This window comes from Silurus aristotelis (genome assembly GCF_946808225.1).
Source record: "Silurus aristotelis genome assembly, chromosome: 18".
NCBI lineage: Eukaryota > Metazoa > Chordata > Actinopteri > Siluriformes > Siluridae > Silurus > Silurus aristotelis.
In genome coordinates this window covers 16,876,161-16,899,603 of record NC_139591.1, presented here as the reverse complement: position 1 = coordinate 16,899,603, position 23,443 = coordinate 16,876,161, and the positions used below count along the sequence as shown (strand labels likewise).

Below are 23,443 nucleotides of genomic sequence, written 5' to 3'. Positions count from 1 at the left end.
CAACTTTGTGGTAACAGTTTGGGGAAGAGTCACATATGTTTGGAAAGGTCAGGTGTCCCAGTACTTTCGTCCATATACCTACTGTATTTCTCTGATTGCATTTAGCTTGATACTTCCTGCTAGTTGGTGTGTTTGTACAGGTTGTAGGTTGTGAGCACAAACTGTGCCGAAAGAGTTTCCTCGCCAGCCCTTCTTTTTACACCATTTATCTCCAGAGTTCATTCCTGCTTTTTTAATTGCCGTTGTTTTTGTTGTTGGTCTTTAACTGTCAGACAAATATCAAAACCTTGTCTCTTATTTGTATAAAGCAAATTAGGTGAAAGGCAAATTTGCAGCTAAATGCAAAAATATGTTTAGTCCTGCAGTTTATGACTTTTATTATTATTTTTATTAAATGCATCTTTTCGAGTATCATGACTCAAATGATAACCCCCACCTTTTAAAAGTATGCTATTTAGGATTGAAGTATGAAATTTAAGTAAAAAGAACACTTTTAGTCAAGGTGTTATGTACAGTACATGCATTGGATGTAATGAACAAACGAAAGAAACAGATGTAACATGCATTGTGATTATTTCTCTGTGTGTTTAGGAGCACAGAAATCTACCCTTCATGCAGGAGCTAAGGAATCTCTTCTCCTTGATGGTGGGATCCAGGAGGAAATATGTCGACCCTTCTAAGGCTGTGGAGATCCTCAAAGATGCCTTTAAATCCAGCGAGTCACAGCAGGTTGGCTTTGGGGCCTTTTTTTTTTTGACATCCCTGTGTTGCTTTTTTTAAACCTCAGACCTGATAGATATTCTGTGGCCTACAGCACTGTGTTGTTTCCTGTGAGCTAAAATGTATATTAGGGCATTTAAGTGATTACTGGTGATAAGTGGGCAATGATTTCTGGTGTTCTGTTGGTGTATGCGTGACCTGTGTGCAAAAAGCTCAGCAGCTCTTTTATGACATTGTGAAAGTGATTTGTGTGTGTGTGTGTGTGTGTGTGTGTGTGTGTGTGTGTGTGTGTGTGTGTGTGTTAACAGCAGGATGTAAGTGAGTTCACTCACAAACTGCTGGACTGGCTAGAGGACGCGTTCCAGATGAAAGCAGAGGAAGACAGGTAAGCACCAGCACACATCTGCTCATGTGGAAGACCTTCACTTTTTATGACGTACAGCCGACTTTCCTGCTCTTTTCTCTCAAACCTCACACCCTCATCAATCAAAATGACCTATGATTTTTTACCTAGTATGTATGCTAGCCATTATCTGAGCTCTGTGATGATAAATGAGCTGCATTTAACCACATGACTTCGATTAGTTCCATTGAATAAGCAACCAGCATGACCCATGGGATGCCAGGGTTAATGCTCCCCCAAGTTCACCTGATTTCCTCACTCAGTTTTCTTTTTTTTCTCTATACAGAGAGGGTGAGAAGCCAAAGAACCCAATGGTCGAGCTGTTTTATGGTCGCTTTCTGGCTGTAGGTGTCCTTGAAGGTAAAGAATTTTAAGTTGTGGAGAGTTTTGGTCCTGTGTGTGAGATCAACAGGCCTCCATTCATCTTTGATTTGGAGTTCAGACGGATATTTCTCCGACCTGATAGATGGATTAGATTCAAGACTGTCTTCAGCTCAAATAACACAAAAACAAGGGATATATATATATATATATATATATATATATATATATATATATATATATATATATATATATATATAATGTGTATAAATGCATATATAATATTGTATCTGTCATGTACTGTACATCCATGCAAACCATGCAACCATGCAAAGCCACATGTCCTCTTCATCATGGTTTTGTCTGCTTAACAGGACCATACAAATTTGTGTATCTTGTATTATAGAAGTTTTACATTTTAAAGTTTTAAATTTGGTGCTTAGAGTACAGTTTTTTCATACTGACCACTGGATGTTCAACATGGCACCTCATGTCAAAGAACTGTCTGAGGATTTGAGAATTAAAATGGTTGCTCCCCATGAAGATGGCCGAGCCTATAAGAAGATCGGTAACACTGTGAAACTGAGTTACAGTACAGTGGCCAGGGTCATACAGAGGTTTTCCAAAATGGTTTCTTCTATGAACAGGCTTCCTGTTTCCTGTGCGTCAGGTGCAGAAGCTGCTTTAAAAACCAGCCGTATGAGCATGGTGACGCCCTGGTGAGGGGTACCAAGAAAACACACACACAAGAACGGTCTCTACGCTTACACACTATCGTTTACACATCTTCATAACAGTCAGTGTGTCAAGCACTTTCTGCGATTTGATTCGATTTCTGCAATGGTGTCAAAACGGTGACCATTGAGCTGGATCTCCAACCTCGGGAAGAGGGCGAAGTCTGCAGGAGCCAGATCTGGCGAGTAGCAGAGAACAACTCATTGCAGCATGTCAAATGTCTCTGTGGCAGATTTGCCCAGTTTCTTTCAGAATGTCATGCTTGGTCTTTGTTCTTACAGTAATCATGCTGAAATCGCAGATGTGTCCAGAATAGCGCCAATGTTTTGGGATTTTATTTTTGGGAGTCACAACTTATTTAAAGGGGAATCTGTTAAATGAATGGATCAAGGTGTGTATATCTTGTTTTTCTTTTAGGAAAGAAGTTTGAGAATACTGAGATGTTTGGACAGTACCCACTACAGGTAAATGGCTTCAAAGACCTACATGAGTGTTTGGAGGCGGCCATGGTGGAGGGCGAGATCGAGTCTCTGCATTCTGCTGAAAACTGTGCCAAATCTGGACAAGAGGTAAGCATTCTGTCTTCATTCTTCTCGTCATGTATGTGTGCACTTGCCATCAAAAATGTTGATTTGTGTTTTTTCTCTTCTCAGCACTGGTTTACTGAACTTCCCCCTGTTTTAACCTTCGAGCTCTCACGGTTTGAGTTTAACCAGGCTTTAGGCCGACCCGAGAAGATCCATAACAAGCTAGAGTTTCCCTCAATACTCTACATGGACAGGTGAGTAACCTCTCTTTTGTTATTCGTGTGCATTCGGATTTAGTGTTTTGAATAAAACACTAAAAGTTTTGAATTTATTTTCCCACATCTACTCAGGTACATGGACAGGAATCGTGAAATCACACGGATCAAGCGGGAAGAGATCAGAAGACTGAAAGAGCACCTAACCGTCCTCCAGCAGCGGCTCGAGAGGTAAAAATAGCAGGCTTCTTTAGGGAGGAAAATGTGGAACAGTGTTGAATTCTCGGTGAGCGTTACTACGACATGGACTATAGTGCTTTGTGTCTCAGACACAAAATGTCTTCGGGAGTGTAATTGAAAGCTGTGACATTGTAAATATTTGTAAGGCAATATGGCAAGAGGGTCTCGGGAAATACCTGAGCAGGATATATAACTATCCTATTTTTTAAGCCTTGTTGTTTAGGTTATATTTATAGATCTGGCAATCTGGATGACTCTTAAGCTCCGATTCACCCCTGTCTCTTTTTCTCCTCCCCCTCTTGCTTTAACCCCCCCCCCCCCTCTCTCTTTCTCTCTCTCTTTCCCTCCCCCCCTCGTGTGTATGAGATCAGTATTCACTAGAATATTCTGCCTCACTGTTTCAGGTATCTCAGTTATGGCTCTGGTCCTAAGAGGTTTCCTTTGGCGGACGTTCTTCAATACGCAATGGAGTTCGCCTCCAGCAAGCCTGTATGCACTTCACCCATAGAGGATTTTGACACATCAGCACCACCTGGTGGCACAACAGCACTGGTGATTCCTCCACCAAGGTATTACTTGACTTGGTCTGATGAATCTGTAAACAGTCTTCTGATTTGTTCCATCTACATGACCCTGATCATGTTTTTATGCCTTGCTCGGTTGAATAAATTGTGTGTTATGTCATAGCTTAAAAGGTGTAATAATTGTAAATTGTAATACACCTTAATTTTCCTGCAGTGTGCCAGAGCAGGGCACTTCAGCCACTCCAGATGGAACTGCTTCTCCTCAGCCTCAGCCGCAGTCTCAGCAGCAGCGCGTGCCCATCCACAAGCCATTCACCCAATCACGTGTGCCGCCTGACCTGCCCATGCACCCTGCGCCTCGCCACATCACCGAGGAGGAGCTCCATGTGCTCGAGGGCTGCCTGCACCGCTGGAGGAATGAGGTGGAGAATGATACTCGAGGTGCAGTGATTTAAAAAACCGCACACACACTTTCCATATTTACGTCATGTCGACGCTCATCACACACTTACCTTGTACTTACCATGCCAGATCTACAAGGGAGTATATCCAGAATCCACAGAACCATCGAGCTCATGTACTCAGACAAGTCCATGATGCAGGTGAGCTATACTTATGAGATATACAGTACTGTGCAAAAGTGTTAGGACACAACCAGTTTTGTTGTTTTAGCAAAGTTTTAATAAGCATTGTAGCGCCTCGCTCGCGTGCCAGCCGTGCCTCGTTATGCCACTCCGCCCCGCTGCCATGTGCTCTGCAGCTTTCCACAACACGGGTGCTGATATGGCACTGTCCATCCAGAACCCCCTGGTTGTCGTGTTAGGAGCGCTTGCCTGGGACGTGATGCCGCCTTCACAGCATCAATGTTTATTTTTTTAATTCTTTAATAAGATACAGGAAACATGTACACATAATTTAAAAAACCGGCTCCAAATTGGCTTCTCCAACAAAAAATATATATATTTTGCATAATATCCCTTTGCACATCTTAGTACAGTTTAAACTTTTTATTCCCCTGTAGGTTATCTGTTGTAATTTTCTGATATATAATACAAGGATTCTTTCAGAACTTTCTATGATACGTCTTTAGAGCTAGGTTGTCTTTCTCTGTCCAGCTGATTTTCTACTGCCTTCCATAAGGTTCAGGTCTGGACTCTGTAGAGGCCAATCCATTACTGTCAGAGTCTTATTAGCTGTTTTTCTCTCCAAATATGATTTCACTGCATTAAGCAGTGTGCTTAGGATCGTTATCATTCTGCTACCCTGCTTCATAAGGAATGGCATGATGAATTAAAGCTTCTCTGTACATTTCAGCATTCATGATCCCATCAGTTTGGACATCACCAACACCGTTAGCAAAAATGCAGCCCCAAACCACGAAATAGCCTCCACCATGTTTTATTAAAGGCCACAAGCACTCATCCTTCCACCTCTTTCCCTCTGTAATCTGTTTAGATTACTCCATAATTATTTTTTCCACTGATTTTCTTTCCAATCTTTGTGAGCTTTAGCATATCTTAGCTTTTCTCCCATTTCCCTTCCAAAAAAGTGGTTTCTTGGCTGCTACCCTTCCACAAAGAGAATGTCTGATAAAGCATCTTCAGACTATAGAAGGTTTAACTTGATATCCAGATGAAGCTGCCAGATGCGGAACTGTGTCCTTGTTGGGCTTCTTCCTGTCTCTCAAAGAAGAAACTCTGGAAACTTTTCATCAGATTTTCAAGTTTCCTTGGCTTTCCAGTCGTTTCTTGGTCTCTGACCTCTCCTAATTGTTCAGACCAGATTAAATACCACATCTTGATTGGATTGGTTTGTCTTCTGATTTCCATTTGAGAGTGACTTTGGTGATGCAAAAGTATTTTATGTCTGTGAAATTCTGTGATCTTTGGCATTTTGAATGGAACCATGTGATGGAGAAATGGTCTTATTAGCAAGTTTTGGTAAATTAGACTCATACAGTATGTGTATGTAACGCTCAAGTGTGTCCTGCACGATCTTGGTGGAGTAGACCATTTTCACTGCAGTCATTTTAACATGGAATAAGGACAAATATAGGTGTTAGCAATGACCTTCATTTGGGTTCCATTTAGGTTTAAGGTTCACGTTTTTGCTGTTTCTTATTAAGGTTACACTAAATACTAAATCACTATCATATGGAGAGAGTTATTTCTTGATTACTTTTTAAATACTGCATATTTATTTTCTGTATTTTCTGGTTGTATTCCACTAAAGAGATTGAGAAATAATTACCTATGGTCATTATACCATTGCTGAAACAACAAATGGTGCCTTTAGACTTTTGCACAATATTTTGTGTGTGTTTAGTGCTAGATTACAAAAATTGAATTGATTCCTTGGTAACACCTACAACTGCATTTTTATTTATTAGTATATTATATGATTAGTATATTACTATATCTATGGCTGCTATAACGAGGACTGGACATAAAAAACACTTCAGGACCTGCTGTTTTTGGGAAAATAATCACCATCAGGGTGGCAATGTGAAAATTGTAGATTATTTTACTATAACTTTTTTATTATTTAAAAATTAACTGTTAAGTGAGAGACACAGTATTGAAAAAAGCAAAACTTTAACGCCTTAAAATGATATTAACAAAGACTATTTTGATGACGTTTTGAAATTTGTTACCGTGATTTTAGGTGCCGTATCGGCTGCATGCCGTCCTGGTACACGAGGGCCAGGCCAACGCAGGCCACTACTGGGCGTACATCTATGATCCACAACACGGCTGCTGGATGAAATACAACGACATCTCGGTGACCAAGTCATCGTGGGAGGAGCTGGTGAGGGACTCGTTTGGCGGCTACCGCAACGCCAGCGCATATTGCCTCATGTACATCAACGATAAAAAGCCCTTCCTCGTCCAAGGTAATTACACACGAGCTTACGCCACTTAATGTAGTAACCTGATGAGCCCACTTGTCCAAAAAGTGCTTTGTACAACAATATTATTATGCATATAGCACTTTGTTACACACACACACACACACACACACACACACACACACACACACACACACACACACACACAGTGTCATTCTACTTACCTTCATTTAGATTTCTGCTGCAGGTTAATTTATCTCATAGATATCTGGCTTCTGCTGTTGTTTTTTAACCCCCTCGTTTTTACTGTTCAGAACTAAGTTTGACTGATAAAATAAACTATTGTGTGGAAAATGGTGGATCTTTAGACCAAATTTGGTTATGCATCTTTCTATTGGCTGCATTTGGATAAAAAAAAAAAAAAAAAAAAAAAAAACGGAAAGGATACATTTCTTCGACTGAAAGGAATACATTTTTGAAAAATACAAAAAATAATGTGTTCCATACCAAGATACAGATATGCATTATGAGGCATAAAAGTAAATCGTTATTTATTGGGGAAAAAAACCTAAAACTTTTTTTTTATTAATTAATTAATAACTAAATGTTTTTTATAATATGTAATGGTGTGGGTGCTGAGAATGTTTTTTTTGCTTCTACATCTGGGAAAAATTCGTAAGATATTGACATTGGCTCTGTGGAGTTTGCGAACAAAAGCCTTTGTGCGTGTGTGTGTGTGTGTGTGTGTGTGTGTGTGTGTGTGTGTGTGTGTGTGCGTATCTCAGAGGAGTTTGATAGGGAGACCGGCCAGGTGCTGAGTGACCTAGATAAGCTGCCTCCTGACCTGAAGGAGTATGTGAAGGAGGACAACCAGCATTTCGAGCGCGAGCTGAAGGAGTGGGATGCCATGCAGGCCATGCAGGCCATGAAAGCCCGGCAGGAGAAGCTGGCCAAGGCCGCAGCTGCAGCCGCTGCTGCGTCTCCTCTTCCCATCAGCACCGAGACAAACCCTGCTGAGAACATGGGTCAGCCTTCACCACACACCATGCATATAAATACACAGGCGTTGAGTCAGAGAGCGGAGTAGGGGGAAGTACAGTACTTTCTCACACAGGCGTCATGTAGGAACTTGTACAACTTACCTAGAGGCGTGTACAAAAACTACGTCAATACTGCCTGCCCACTATGGAGATTTATCTGTACCCCAAAGATTATTGTAATTATTTTCATATAACCGCACATCCTTTAATTTTTTATACTTCATATACTACAGCAGCTTACCAGTTTTGTAAAAACTTTTGTAAGAATGAGACGACATACATTTAACCTTTTACAAACGGCAAAAAAACAAACACAAAGTCTGAAAATTATGGATGGAAGATTTCTCTAGTGTTTGTGAAAAAGTTATAGCTTTGCCTATGAGCTTTATGTAATGTTGCCCCATGACCGTAGACGTCTCCCGGTGTTCCTAAAGAAAACAACAAACTAAAAGAGCAAGCATATTTATATAAACCTGTAAATTTAATCTGTGCTGCTAGACGAGCTGCTGTTATAAAAAAATTCAACACTTTGTGATCATTCAGAGTTGAAAATCAAACAGCACTGTGGTAAAACACGTAATGTCAGACAGATTATGGCCGTTAGGAGGATTGCAATTGCAGTGAAACTTTTTTTTGAAAAGACCCATCGTATGCAATTGAAAACAGGTGGACCGAAACCACTCCAGAGACTCTTCACATACTGTCGAGAGATTTTGAGTGTCGTAATGAGTTGCCGATGCGCTGTGTGTGTGCGTGTGTGCGTGGGGACTTTTAGCTTGCCAGCAGGACCCGGACTACATGGAGCAGCCGTCGCCTACAGATGACTCCAAACACCTGCAGGAGGACACGGAGAGAGCCATCAACAAAGCTGCAGCTGAACAGGATGAGAAGAATCCCGAGGCTCTGCTTTATGCTGTAAGAAAACACATACACGTGTGTGTGCGCACACACAGACACACACAGATAGACGCACGCATGCTGAGGAGCCAGACGAGTGGTGTCTGGGTCAGTTCCTGTGGGGCTTTTAGCTCATTTTCTCTCTTTATCTAATGAACTCGAACGACCTTCTGGGAGACTAGATTACTTTGGCAGGGACGTCTGTGAGTACGTTTGGGTCTTATATCTCAGTGACTCTTTTCGCCTCATCAATGCAAATGATGTATTTTGCAGACTTTATTTTGGGGTAGATATGGCACCCATGTCTTCCTCATTAGATCATGTGTTACTTTCTCATATTCTATCACACGTCAACAAGTTTTTGTTTTACTAACTCTCTCCCCTTATTCATTTTGCTTTTAACCACCAGGTTTAGGATATAGCATTTATGGTGTGTTATGGTATTTACTTCAGATCAGTCACTGTAAACACATTAGTTGGTTAAACATATAGGGTTCAATTATACAGTTTAAGAAAGTAAACCTGTGTGTAAATCCAAGAAAACTTATCCATGTGTGCAGTAATATTTCCCACGCAAATGTCTCTAAATCCTTAAGGGAGTTTTATAGAACCTTAAGATTGACACTTTATACAATTAAGATCCAAAAACAACTAGCCTTCGAGCATTAACTAACCTTATTTTAACTTCACCACTATTTACTTCTATCCAGTCCACTATCTTGTGATTTATTATTATTATTTTATTTTTACCGAGATATGATTTCAGCGTTGTTCAAACCCCAAGTACTTGAAGAATTTACTATTAGATTTTCTTTCGTTCTTTTTTTTTTCTTTTTAAATCTACAGAAAAGCCTGAATAATATTTCTATTTTTGTGTGTTTGTGCTTCAAGCAGAAAGAATTCAATAGTTTTTTTAATTAAACAACACAAAAAGTACTAAGTGCTGCCCCTGACACCGACCGCTCAAGTTCATGGGGTATTTCTTCAAAACAAAGAATAATACTTGAATAACTGCCATAGAGTTTCATTCTAATCGCTTATAACAAGTCCTTTTGTTCTGTGCCACTAAACATGCATCCCATCAGAATATTGAGTCTTTGAGTCGGTCCATTGGGAGTAAAATAAATACGGTGTCCTCTCAGAGCGGGATTTATAGTCAGTTACTTGCCTATTATTAGTATGTGCACTTTCATCCTTTCTAATTGTTTTCTCCAACGTTATAAGCCAAATTAGAAAAGAACAATTATTTTTCTCCGCTTGTATTCATTTTTCTGTGCTTCTGGGGATCTCTTATCTTCGAGACTGCGGTTTGTTTTTCATGTTAATCTCTGCGAACGAACATTGTGACCCGGAGCCAAATGGGTTTCATTTATTTATGTATATGTTTATTTATTCATTTCAGTCCTCATTATTCCTTTCTCCCAGCTGTTCCCTTTTCACCGTCTGTCGCTGTCTCTCTCTCTTTTCTGTTTTTCTCGCACCATTTCCTCGTTTCTGTGTGTGAAGACTGAGACCCAAGCACCCCCTGCCCAAACTCCTTCCCCTGACCCCACAGAGGATGGCTCCGCCTCCACCGCAGCCTCTCCCCATCGAGTGGTGGAGGTGGCCATCCCTCATGTAGGAACCTTCGTCATTCAGTCACGAGAGGGGGGGTATGATGACGAGGTAGCGCCCCATTCTGCTTATGTTTGTGTGTGTGTGTGGGTTTTTTTTTTTTGGATTTTCCGGCACTGTTTAGCAGCTGCATCATTAACAGTTTGTTTGTATCTACACAGATCTTCTGCTTCTTTATACAAATAGCAGACATGTGCACAGACTTCTTTTAGTTAGTCTGACTAAGACACTGAGTTCAAAACAGTTTTATTGCATGGAACTATTTTACGGTGTACATGGAACAGAAATGTTGTCTAGACCGGACAGAAAAAAAACATCATTGATGTGTTGAATGGACTTTCAGTGCAGTGCAATCTGACTGATTGGTCAGCAGTTGCTAAATGGCAAATCTCAGGTTAACATTACTGTCCTTTTTTTTAAGTTCCAAAGAGACTAATTGATGTTTCACGTACACCAAGTTGTATAATAAATAGTTTCGAAAACCTGAGAATCAGTGACGCGTTCGCCTTTCTGAGAGGCGATGCTCTGGAAGGAGTCTCTTGTGTCAGAGTTTTGTAACAGCCTGAAGTAAAGATGTAACTTCTGCCCCACTGGAAAGTCTTAGCATAGAGGACATTGTGCTTAACGTTTTCTCAGTAACAAGACATGGATTTTTGTCTTTTATTTTGTCATAATATCTAGAAGAGGTGAGGCTGGTAAAAGCACTACCACTATCGTCGTTATATACGAGGTGGTATCAAAAGTGTTGAGACTAGCTCTGATTACTTCATTTATCCAGCGTTCCTGCCATTTTTGGAATGTGTATTGGAAGTCTTCTTTTCAAAGCGTACCCTAGATCTTGGGGAAGCGGGCGAAGAAAGCAGGATCCAAATCTGGCAAGTAGGGTGGGTGCAGAAGTGAGATCATGTTGTTTCCTACATGTGAGGAGAGCTCGGTGACAGGGTGCGCACATGGTCAGAGTAGCAGACATGGTAACGCACACGATCAGGACAGCACCAGTTTCACAGCTCCGGAGGTACACAGGGATGAGGTTTTTTGGCACACTAACTTAAGAAGGTCAGTGCTACCTCTGACTATGTGTGCAGGCTTGTGCTGCCATCTGTTGGCGTGTTAAATAACCCAGTCTCAAAATGTTTTGATACCACTTTGTATATTGAAAAACTTAAATCTTAAATGTAGGCAGCATGATTTTGCGTGGATTAGGCACTAAGGACATTTGTTTATTAGGTTGTTCTTCTGCATGACTATTACTGTAGCAAGTAGAGCGAGTTTGCTGTGGTGTGTGTGTGTCTGTGTGTGCGCCTGTTTTTCTGATGCTGATGCTGTGCGATTGTTGATTGAATGTCGTACTGTGATTGGCATCCCTGTGTGACTGCTCAGGGTAGATTATGGGGCAATATTGTATAAACTTTGTTTCCTTCCCTGGGTAGACAATGATGACTCCAAACATGCAGGGTATTATAATGGCCATTGGCAAAGCCAGGAGTGTGTATGACAAGTCTGGTCCTGAAGCAGCCTTCTTCAAGGTACTTTTTTGTGCTGTTCATGCCTGCAACTCCAGTGATTGTGCTTAACCTTCTGTGTTCGCACTTAACGAAACAGTTTAGCCGAATTAATGCAATAGCATGCCTCAGGCCACACAGTCTCAGTCAGCAGAGTTTCTGACACTGTATGACGGGCTGTTATTTATAATAACGGATGAAACATTACAGAGATCAAAACTGTGTAAGCTCAGCCGTGACGCATAAGTCAATTTCCTTCTCAGTACATAGTTCAGTGTCAGTTCACACCTGCAGATGTGCTCCCAAGACTGAAATGTGAAATTGTGCTAGAAGTTAGATGATATAGCTTGGGGTCCAAGCACCAAATGCTACAACCTTATTGTGTTTAGACCCAAAAATATTTGACCTTTTTTGTCAGGATTCTTCATGTTCCTACTCTTTTCTTCTCTTCTTTCTAAACAAAAGGATTCCTGCAGGTCAAACTATAAGTCATAGTAAAATCAAATTTGCAAATAGGTAAAACTCCATCCCACTAGATGAGTCTCATTTGCCTGACATATCTCCTGAATTAGGAGGCGACAAGACATAAGAATCATTAAGCGCAAGGTACTTGCAAGCTTATTTGCATAATATGCAAATATAATTCAGAGTGTTATGATCCAGTCATGCCTCTGTCACAGATTGGGGATTGTATTGCGTGCAGTTTTGTGGGGTTGAAATGATTTGTGAAGGAGTTCCTGGACCCCGATTATTGCTCCTTGCAGATGTGTTTGTAGTTTAATCGTGAACTGTAGCTCACAGTAACTAGTTCGCAATTGTATACGTCCCGTCAGCACATCTAGAGTCATTTTTTGACGTATGTTTTTAAAGCCGTGATTTTATTTGCCTTTTGGCTGCCTGCATTTTTCTCCCCTTTTATAATTGTTCTAGATTTGGCTACATCTGTCCTCCCTTGACTTGTCTTGTTGATTGGCAGTGCCACCATGACAGGGAGTCAGATGACTGACAGCTCTTAAGACACTAATCGTCTGTTTCAGTGGGCTGTGACGGTGCCTGTGCTGGAATAGCAGTTGACAGATAAATCATCAGCAGCGGTCAAACTCTCACAACTCACGCTGCTGTGATCTGGATCAGTTTTGAGTCCCAGCGAGAGCTGCCATCTGTTTTTCAGTCTGTCAGGAAAGATGTCTAATAACTGTTATCAATTCATTGTCTCTCTTTTTTTTTTTTTTTTTTTTTTTTTTTTTTTTTTTTTTTTGTTGTTGTTGTTGTTAGTTACGAGACTTTCACCATCTACAAGTACATATCGAAACAGAAACGTTTTTATGAATGCGCACTTAGAATCGAAGACTAATTGATCATTTATTTATGTTTTGTTGTAGGTCGAGTATATCGCAGTCATGTGTGAATAGATACCATCATTGATTGGTGTCATTTTATTCTTGTGATCTATATTTCATTGTAAGCTTCTTTTAGATGAATGATTTCTACACTTTTGAAAGCTTCGCTAAAGGCATGCATAAATTTGAATGTCCTCAATCACAAAAACTGAAATCACCTGAGAGATGCTGCATGGCACTAACATTTTTTAGCATCATATATACCAGGGGTCCCCAACCACCGAGCCACCGACCGGTACCGGGCCATGGATCACTTGGTACCAGGTTTACAAAGCAAGCATAAAAACTTTAGCATTTTTATTGTCATTCTATTTTATTGATTTCTACAGTGTACTGTTTATGCAGTTTGTCAGTTTTTCTTTCCCTATGCGTCGTTAAATTAAGCTCCCACCGATACTGCATTATGGTAAGTTACATTTTCATTATATACCGATCAGGCAAAACATTGACATTGTAACACTGATTATCTCTTTATCATGGCACCTGTTAGTGGGTGGAATATATTAGGCAGCAAGTGAACATTTTATACTGAATGTTGATGTTAGAAGCAGAAAAATTGGGCAACCTTAAGGATTTAAGTGAGTTTTGGACCAAATTGTGATGTCTAGACGACTGGGTCGGATCATCTCCAAAACTGCAGCTCTTGTGGGATGTTCCCGGTCTGCAGTGGTCAGTATTTATCAAAAGTGCTCCAAGGAAGGAACAGTGGTGAACCGGCGACAGGGTCATGGGCAGCCAAGGCTCATTGATGCACATAAGGAGCGAAGGCTGGCCAGTGTGATTCGATACAAAGACGAGCTCCTGCAGCTCAGATTGCTGCAAAAGTTAATGCTGTCAATGCTCGACAGGTCAGAACTGCTTTGGCAGCAAAAGGGGAACCAACACAATATTAGGCAGGTGTTCAGAATGTTATGCCTGATCGTGTGTAATTAGATTAATAATTAAATCATATTATGTATAATATAGATATAATGCGCACATTATTGCATGAGACAATATAAGGTCCCCTGCCTCTTTCCATGGAAAAATCTTCTTGCATAAAACTGGTCTGTGATGCAAAAAAGGTTGGGAACCGCTGATATACACTTGCAGTAGTTTGTTTGGGTGTGACGAGTTGTTCAGAGTCATATTTTTTTCTTTTTCCTTTTTTTTTTTTTTTTTAAGAATTATCAGAGAGACTAAACTTCATAGTCTTGATGATTGTTCTGTAAAAGCTCGTCCTCTCATGTATCATGCTGTACCATCAGATGGATAGTCGAAGTTGTATATAAGCACATTAAAGCTGAATATAAACTTGCCTTACTTTCGCACCACTATGGCACTTACAGTACTTACGCATTTTATAGCAGTGAGTGTCGCACTCAGCAGGTAAACACACCGTTGTTTACATTAGTATAAACTAATGTAGACACACACACACAAAGATTTACAAATTGCTTTGCTGGGACATTTCTGACTCCTGAGTGGTGGAAGAGGACATGTTTCTGATGTCTGGTCTGTTCCCGTTCTTACATTACCAACCAAATGGCCATAATGAATGCTCATTCATTATGGGAGCAAATGCTTACACACTTACGATTAGACTGAAAACTGCAACTTCGCTACCATTTAACTATCATTAGATAGATAGATAGATAGATAGATAGATAGATAGATAGATAGATAGATAGATAGATAGATAGATAGATAGATAGATACACACTAATAATGATTTGCAGCTTTAATGAATAGTTTGTCACTGTTGTTTTAATTTAAATGTTATTTTTTCTGTACAGTTCACTATCTTTTCTCTTCCTGTTTGTTATTCAAGGCACTTAAAGTTGAGTACAGTCGTTTGGTGCGGTTGGCCCAGGAAGACACAGCACCTCAGAACGACCATCGGCTGCAGCACATCATCGTTTACTTCATCCAGAACCAGGCGCCAAAGAAGATCCTGGAGAGAACACTGCTCATGCAGTTTGCAGACAGGAACCTCGGCTTTGACGAGAGGTAAAAAAAAAAAATAAATAAAATAAAAAATCTAAATATTTTATTCTAGGCTGAACCAGCCTGGTATAAAAGTTAAATAGTTTAATTAATTAATTTATTAATTAAATGCACATTTTTTTTTTAAAAGATTTTTAATCTTGTGGTTGTTGTGTCAGTTTTATGGACCAAAAAAACAAAAAGAATCATTTCCCTATCAGTATAATTAAAATGATGTGATATTAAATATGAATAAAGGCTATTTGTATGACAGACAGACAGACAGACAAACAGACAAAAGAATCTGAATGACCAAGTTTACTAGCTAAATGACTTCATCCAGACAATTCCAGTCACTGGCACTATAACTCTTGATGGTCTTCCTGCGAGACAGCATGTCTGTGTTCTTGCTGGAACACTTGAGATACTTCTCTGTGGTATGTGGCAGAAAAATCCGAGCCCATCTGTTTTTTTCGGCTCCCAAACCAAAATATGGCTCTGCTGCTTCTGTTCCTGAACGCCCGGGCCCTTCCCCCTGTGGGCTTGTACCATGCCAAGTGTGCCACACAAGCCATATTTATAAGCGAATTGATTTCCTCCTCCTCTATTTTGAGGAGCGTAATTAGATTTATCTGAGCGCGGCCCAAACACACAGCTCCGGAGCGCAGTTTTCCATTTTGCTCACAGTATTAAAGAATGATTCATAGCCTCAGGCATGAGGCCTCGGGACACAGCTCACCATCTAGCCATTATATTTCTCAGATTAGCTGGCGAGTCACACAGCGAGCTCTAAATGGCGATATACTTTCTTCCTTAGATGTAAGAGCATCATGAAGGTGGCGCGTGCCAAGCTCGACCTCATCAAGCCCGAAGAAGTCAACATGGAGGAATACGAGGTCAGTGGGGTTTTTTTTTTATCCCCTATAACAATATTTATAAACTCATGTGTATGTAATGCATTTATTTTTTTGTTTTTCACTAATTCCAAACTTGTTTTGAGCTCAGCTGATGTGACTTAGCTGTTTCAACAGCTTAGCCTGTGTATATGGTTTCTCCTAGAAAAGGATCATCACCATCAACTTCATATTCTAATTAGCATCCTTTCAAAACTACACAGTGCAAAATATTCAGTATGCACAAAAGTTTGACCATAAGATTGGTATGTGCTTTTTTAAAGTTCCATTTCACAATTAGTCCATATTTGTCATAATATCCTCCACTCTTCTGGGAAGATATTCCACAATTTTGGTGTGTGCTTGTGGAGATTTGTGCACATTCAGCAATAAGGGTGTTAGTAAAGTCTGAGACTGATGTAGGGTGAGGAGGATTGGGGTGCAGTCAGTGTTCTAACTCACCCCAGTGGTGTTCATTAGTGTTAAGGTCAGAGGTCTAAAGCAGGAGATCTTCCAATCCAACCCAGGTACAGTAGATCTTCAGGGAGCTGGTTTTGTGCACAGGGGCATTATCATGCTGGAGCAGTTTTGTATCTCTTAATTCATGTGAAGGGAAAATGCTACCACATCCAAAACATTGTACAACAGTTCGGGGAAAAAAAGGGTTACATTGTGAACAAAATGAACAAGCTATTGGCTTTAAACTTGTAAAGATAAAAAGCTGAATAAAAAAAGGTTTACAAATTTTTTTTATATAATAATTCTTTTTTTTTTCAGCTTTAAAAGGTACACAGATTTTGTTTTGTTTTTTTTGTTGAAAGTGCCATTTGAAGTAAATAAACTGTGAAATCCCAAAACATGATCTAATGTTAGTCTCCAATTACTTCCTTGTCTAATCTCACCCGAAAAAATGAAGACTACTGCTGTAATCTAAAGGCTCTTATTTACAGAATACTTCTTATTCTGAGCACACGTGGGTCTGAAACACTAGCTGCTGTCACCATCGATGCTCTGTGAAGTGTGAAAGTTAAAGGAATTGAGAGAGCCTATCTTATTGTGTTTTCCAGGGTTTTTCACAAACACTGGAGCAGTATACATTTCCTTGTTTATTTCAGAAAGAAGGAATTATATACAGTGCTGTGCAGAAGTCAGTACTGTCACCAAAAAAAGCTTTGGTGTTTTGGCACGGTTTATTCGTGAGCATTCATATATTTTGGGCTTTTACGATACAAACAGAAATACAAGAAATATGTACACAAAACAAAACTGCACTAAGCACATCTGTTGGGTCGACTGTCCTAAAGTTTTCTGAAGTACTTTTCTGGTATATTATACCAGGCTTCGTTTAGCACTTTCTGAAGTTCTTCTTTAGATTTCAATTTTATTTTGTCCAGGTGATCCCATACTTCCTTTGTTTGAGTCTGAACTCTCTGTTTAGATTCATGACTGGCAGTGTTTTATCAGTTGTTTTTCTCTCCAAATATGATTTCACTGCATTAGCAGTGAGCTTGAGATCATTATCATGCTCTTACCCTGCTTTCCAGAAGGAACGGCACGATGAATTAAAACCTGTCTGTACTTTCTGTTACTGTCAAACCAGGACAGAGACTCCACCATGTTTCATTTAAGACCATCAGCACTCATACTTCATCTCTCTTCAAGGGCCGATCATTTAATCAAGTAATCGTATAGGAAGTAAATGTTCTTAATTAAAGAGCAATACTAAATATACAATACATTTTCTTTTTAATAAAAATGTACATTCATATTGCTGAAATTGCATACAAGAATATCTGTGAAAATTAAACCCATTTAGAGCATTACATTTTTATATTACATCAAAATGCGAATACAAATATATACATAAAAAAAAAATCATAAATCTAAAAATAAATTTCAAATTACTTAAAAATTTTAAAAAGGTAAACACACTGTACGGTGATTTTAGTTTGAAATGATCTCGTACGTTTTCTTTGGCCAGAATCTTCTCCTCGCCCTTCGCTGTTTTTTTTCCGCGCTCATCCATTTTTTATCACGCTGTGCCTTAAAAGTTTAGCAAGTGGTGCATCAGTAATAATGGTCCGTTGGGAAAAACAATGCTCCGTGTGTAGTTAAATTGACTAAACGCATCAAGGCACATGATTTGCCTCGTTTTTTTTTTTTGCATCCAAATTATTCAAGTTATTAAGTTATTATTCATTGTGTCAAAGTAGCTTTACACAGACAATGTAGTAATAAAGAATGAATACGTTTGTTCTTTATAAGTGTAAGTTTTCCCCTAATGAACAACCCAGTGGTGACTGTGGAAAGGAAAAAACTCCCTGAGATGGCATAAGAAAGAAACCTTGAGAAGAACCAGACTCATCTGGGTGGCACTAAATGTCCATTTATTACAGTTAAATGTTTTTGAGGTGTGCAGTGATGATGATGAAATGCAACCTGTGGTCCTGAGCCATTGTAGCAGACTGTTGAAATTAAGTAGAGTATAATACAGCCTGTTTAAATACCATTCCTAATCAAGCTTATTCAGAAGGGTCAACTTGGCATCCAGATAAAACTGCCAGATGCTGAGCCAGGTTCTTTCTGGACTTCCTGTCTCTCAAAATGAAACTTTGAGAAGCTTCATCAGATTTTCTGGAAAGTTTTCATTGGCTTTCCTGTCCTTTTTTTCATTTTTTATTTTAATTATTATTATTATTTTATCTCTGACCTCTCCATCAAACAGCTCCAATACATCTTTATTATCCTTCATCCAGAAGAGCCAGTTTGTTTGCTAATTTCCCTTTGAGAGTGACCGTGCTGATGCAAAAGTATGGTTTCATGTCGGACAATTTCTGTGATCTTTAGCATTTTAAATAAAAGGATGTGATTGAGAGTTGTTCTTATTAGGAAGTTTCAATAAATGAAACTCATCTAGCATGTGTTTGTAATGCTTAAACATGTCATGCACGAGCCTGGTGTATAAGAACTTTTTTTTACAGCAGGTTGTTTGACAATAAATAGTAAGACATGTACAGGTGAAAGCAATGAGATTAATTAGGGTTCCATTCCACTTCTGTTTACGTGAGCCAGGTTCCTACTGTTGCTCAAGGTCACGCTAAATACTTGCCACTTAAGAAACTGTTTTTTATTATTATTATTATTATTATTATTATTATTATTATTATTTATTATTTAAATACTGCATACAAATTTACAAAGCACCTGAGCACTAATTCTGTATGGTCATTATAACATTTGCTGAAACACCTAATGTTATGGTGGTCTTAGATTTTTGCACCATACTGTAGATTAGTTCAAACACTCAATTGTTTTAAGAGTAATGTCATCTATTGTTTTTGCATATTGTTACTCGTGTGGTCTGATTGGAGATTTGTGTGAATAGATGTGGCATCAGGACTACAGAAATTTCCGTGAGACCACGATCTTGCTAATGATTGGCCTCGAGCTGTTTCAGAAGAAAAGGTAAATACATCTGAGAAACACGTCTTTTCTTAAGATGTAGTGTTGCTTTTTTTAAATAATAAAAAGAAAAAATTCATCTTCTTTCGAAATCTCCACTAGGGGGCAGTGTAATCTCTAGGTTTTTGTACTTGTCTTGTCAAGTGCAGGGTCAGGGCCTAGTGAGAAATGTAAATCTTTTCATTAGTATGTTTAATTATAGATTATTTGCAACAGTGACAATTAAATGCAGACGAGTAAGAAACGTTTTAATAATAATATTGTGTCGGCTTGAGTAGTACGCCGGGGCCTAGTTTACTGTAAAATATCTGCGCACGTGTCGATTTTCACGGTGCCGTGCTCTTCTGTTTTTCTGTTGCAGTTATGTGGAGGCGCTGATGTACCTGGTGTACTCGTATCAGTACAACAAAGAGCTGCTGTCCAAAGGACCCTACCGAGGGCATGACGAAGAGCTCATAGGCCATTATCGCAGAGAGTGCCTGCTGGTGAGTGTGTGAGTGTGTGTTCGTTTTTGAGCGTGGGTGCGTCAGCTCTAGCATGGCCTTTAGCCCCGGGGTCAGAACCAGATCACCCCTCCCATATGTGTGTCTCAGCTGTGTGGAGCAGCATTTTCCATCAGAAATACAACTGGTTAGATATGAAGTCAAACCGAGTGTGCAGACAAGCTTACACTTGTAGGTTACAATTAATTTGGACACGTTTATGCGAACATAACACTAAACTGCTGTATGGAGTACCTGCTTCAACAGCGTTTTACACACGGAGCGCCAGATACTTTAGTGTAGTTTTAGTAAAACTTTGCTCAAAACTTACTGTGTCACTATTAAAAATAGTCTGGAATTTATTAATCCATTAATCATCTGATTTTATTGGTGCAGAGACAATGTTGAAATCCTGCCATCGCCATTAATCAGTACTAACACACACACACACACATACACACATACACACGGAGATCTAACACACCCACTGCCCTATTTTATATTACCCCAAATAATTGAAGGATGATGCAATTCATTTGAATTTAAAAGCCAAAAGTGTAATCCAACCTGTCTGGAATATGAGATATGCTTGATTAGATCCTTAAGAGTCAAGTATGTTATTTTAATGTGTGTGTGTGTGTGTGTGTGTGTGTGTGTGTGTGTGTGTGTGTCCGTGTCCGTGTCCGTGTCCGTGTCCAAGAGAGGGAGAGAGAAAGTGAGAAAAAAAGCAAGAGGGAGAGAACACTGTTTAAATGACTAACCAATTTGAAAAATGTGTTAAGGTTTTATGGCATCTCTGTGAAATGGACACAAAAGTGTCAAACGCTCTGTTTTAGTTTTACACCGCGAGACTCCGCTATCTGATTAGAGGAAAGACAGAAAGCCTCTATCGAAACACGTCATACCGTTTCAATTTGTGTTTTTCTCATCATACGCCTGACCCGTGGGAACCGTAGACGATCCCTCTGGCCTTTTCCTCTCCCTCTCTGAGCTCATTAAAAGTGTTTCACTTTAATGACTATAGTGCTTTTGCGTTTGGAACGGCTGTATATCTGAAGCGATCTTTATAAGTTTACTGCGTTTACTGTCGCACTTCAAAGCACATTGGGAGTTGGTGCGTTTGGGTTTCCTGTCCATTTTGTTAGCGTCATCGAATAATCAGTGTGGCTTTCTTTTAGTGAATGCTCCTTCTAAGAACTTTGGGACCTGTGAGTGTGTGTGTGTTCTTGCGCACCCAGTAACCCTAAACGGCTGTTGTGCTCTAATGTAATCATCGGGCTGTGACTAGGAAGCAGCCGCTGCTGCGAGTGTAAACACATTACCGTGCCGTTGTCCTCGTTTCACCTCCACCATTTTGGAGCTGCGCAGGGGCTCTGGCTCACAGTCAAGCCCTGGCTATTTTCCCCCGCTGTTGTGCTTTAATTGGAAATACTGCTAACATTGACATAGTTAATATACTGTGCTGCCTTTTTTTTTCTCTTTAATGCGCCGCACGCCTATTCGCTAATTCCGCAGTTGACTCGTGAAGGTCTGCAAGGTTATTTGTGCCGCAGGGCCCTTGAGAGCGGCCGCGAGCGCATTGGCAGGCATGTCCGCATCTGCGTCAGTAACGTAAAAAAAAAAAAATTGCTCCAAATTGTTCCTCGCCGGATGAGAGATGCGCACAAGCCGAGAGCTTTACGTCGAACAGTACGAGATACATAATGTGCATTTGTGTACACGTATGATTTCCGCAGAAGCTGAACGAGCAAGCAACAGCCTTGTTCGAGAGCGGCGAGGAGCCGGAGGTCAACAATGGCCTGACCATCATGAACGAGCTGGTGGTGCCGTGCATCCCTCTGCTGTTGCTGGACGAGATGGAGGAAAAGGACATGGTGGCCGTGGAGGACATGAGGAACCGCTGGTGCTCATATTTGGGCCAGGAGATGGAGTGTAAGTGATGTAAATTATCTCTTATAGCTGAAATACAACATATTGATTATATTGAGATTAGATTTTTTTGACATTTTTTTTAATGAATATTTTATTACTATGCTTTACTACCGGTTTATCAAATTAACGAACTACCAAATTAATAAACATTGTCTGATCTGATCAGATTTTTTTATTAGAAAGCGGTCTTTTGCTCACCGACCATTCTGCCCACATCAGCACAGGATTTGCTACTCTTACTTGTTTTTTATTTCGAATTGACACACATTCGTCTTTTGTCTTCGCAGCTAATCTTCAGGAGAAACTGACAGATTTCCTCCCAAAGTTACTCGACTGCTCTACAGAGATCAGGAGCTTCTCTGAGCCACCCAAACTTCCTTCATACTCCACCCTGAAACTGTGCGAGCGCTTCGGCCGCATCATGGCCTCCCTTACAGTCAGCCGGACGCCCGCCGATGGCAGATGAGCCCTTTCAAGGACCTCTCTTAACTTCTCCCCCCAAAGCCTCCTTTCAAAGCAGGGCTGCTTGAGCTGTTTTCATATATATTTCTTTTTATCATCATTATCCCTATCATTATCACTAGCAGTTGGAGATTTCGCTCATCTTTTAAAGCTAACATGGCACAGAGGAGAAGGAAAATGAGCGTTAACAAAATGGGATTATAAACTTCACAGCTTAGAATTCGCAGCATGCTGCTCTGGCTTTATCAAGCGAGGTTGAAAATGTATTTGGTTATTTTATTGTTGTTTTTATTTGCTTCTTCTTTTTTTTTCCTTCAACAATCAATTATTTTTTCATGAGTCGACCCTTTCTGGAGTTAAAAGGAAAGACCTGCTGCTCAGCCACCCCTTTATTACAGCATTACCGCACTCGTTTTCTTTGTTCTTTTTCCTAAAGGTCGGGACTGAACGTAAAGATCAGGAGAGTCAGAGATGGCTTGAGATGTATAGAGATATGTGTGTATAGGTCTTTGACCTTAGGACTGCAACTCTCAAAGTTTTCAGCGCTGTGCTAGGCAGTCGCGGTCACGCCGCACGGCTTGTTTATAAATTGAGAGAATAAAGTTTTATTTATGGCGCTTTTAGGCCAGATATCTGTTTTGCTCAATTAAAGCTTGTTATTTTGAATTAAGTGGGCTTCAATGGAAAGTGTCCCATATTTCTTGGAGGTTACGGGGGGATTGGGTGGGGACATTTCTTGCAAAAACATAATATTAGTGTTTAGCAATCCATTAGGCTGTTTATAAGAACTTCGGTTCTATGCCCAGATAAGCTTTCACAGCTGTACTAATTATCTAAAAACGTGCGCTACGTGTTACTTTACCATATAGCCAACAGGAGTGGGTGCTGCGTTCGTGCATTCCTGAAAACATTTCCTGCAGGGAAAGAAGGGGCCACATTTCCTGCCAGACAGAGCTTTGGCCTCATGAGATGTGACACAGTCGTGTTTTGATTCTAAACACTATGCTGACTATGATATTATATTAAGCCTCTATTTACAGCCGCTCAAGAAAATTGCTGTGTATATCTCCTTCCTAGAAACCTCCATACAGTCTCGGTTTGAGAGTGATAATGCCATTAAAAGATAGCATATCGCTTGGTTTAGAGCTTTTTAAATGCAATTGAATGGACAGTGTTGCTCATTTACTTCATCTAGGTCAGAATGTCAGTGGATGCAGAGTCCATCCTGGAAACAGTGGTCATGAAACATCACCGAGCCACT

At 40.0% G+C, this 23,443-nt stretch overlaps 1 protein-coding gene across 5 annotated transcripts in view; it reads left to right on the top strand.

Moving 5' to 3' along the window:
- usp25 (ubiquitin specific peptidase 25) overlaps nt 1-22,852 on the top strand; it is a 31,934-nt gene extending 9,082 nt beyond the window's left edge. Inside the window, exons 7-26 of one of the 5 annotated variants that reach the window (XM_083567740.1) lie at nt 592-729; nt 1,032-1,105; nt 1,410-1,483; nt 2,597-2,748; nt 2,833-2,960; nt 3,057-3,152; nt 3,566-3,730; nt 3,900-4,126; nt 4,217-4,287; nt 6,350-6,578; nt 7,319-7,558; nt 8,349-8,488; nt 9,977-10,135; nt 11,515-11,610; nt 14,797-14,975; nt 15,769-15,847; nt 19,230-19,309; nt 19,668-19,791; nt 21,525-21,720; nt 22,008-22,852. In XM_083567740.1, coding sequence (XP_083423866.1) covers nt 592-729; nt 1,032-1,105; nt 1,410-1,483; nt 2,597-2,748; nt 2,833-2,960; nt 3,057-3,152; nt 3,566-3,730; nt 3,900-4,126; nt 4,217-4,287; nt 6,350-6,578; nt 7,319-7,558; nt 8,349-8,488; nt 9,977-10,135; nt 11,515-11,610; nt 14,797-14,975; nt 15,769-15,847; nt 19,230-19,309; nt 19,668-19,791; nt 21,525-21,720; nt 22,008-22,186 — 2,826 coding nt within the window. In that variant the 3' untranslated portion in view covers nt 22,187-22,852. Of the gene's footprint in view, nt 1-591; nt 730-1,028; nt 1,106-1,409; nt 1,484-2,596; nt 2,749-2,832; nt 2,961-3,056; nt 3,153-3,565; nt 3,731-3,899; nt 4,127-4,216; nt 4,288-6,349; nt 6,579-7,318; nt 7,559-8,348; nt 8,489-9,976; nt 10,136-11,514; nt 11,611-14,796; nt 14,976-15,768; nt 15,962-16,015; nt 17,720-19,229; nt 19,310-19,667; nt 19,792-21,524; nt 21,721-22,007 lie in introns of those variants that run through there. The other 4 variants (XM_083567739.1, XM_083567741.1, XM_083567742.1 and 1 more) reach the window with 4 other exon arrangements.
- The last annotated feature ends 591 nt before the right edge of the window (nt 22,853-23,443 follow it).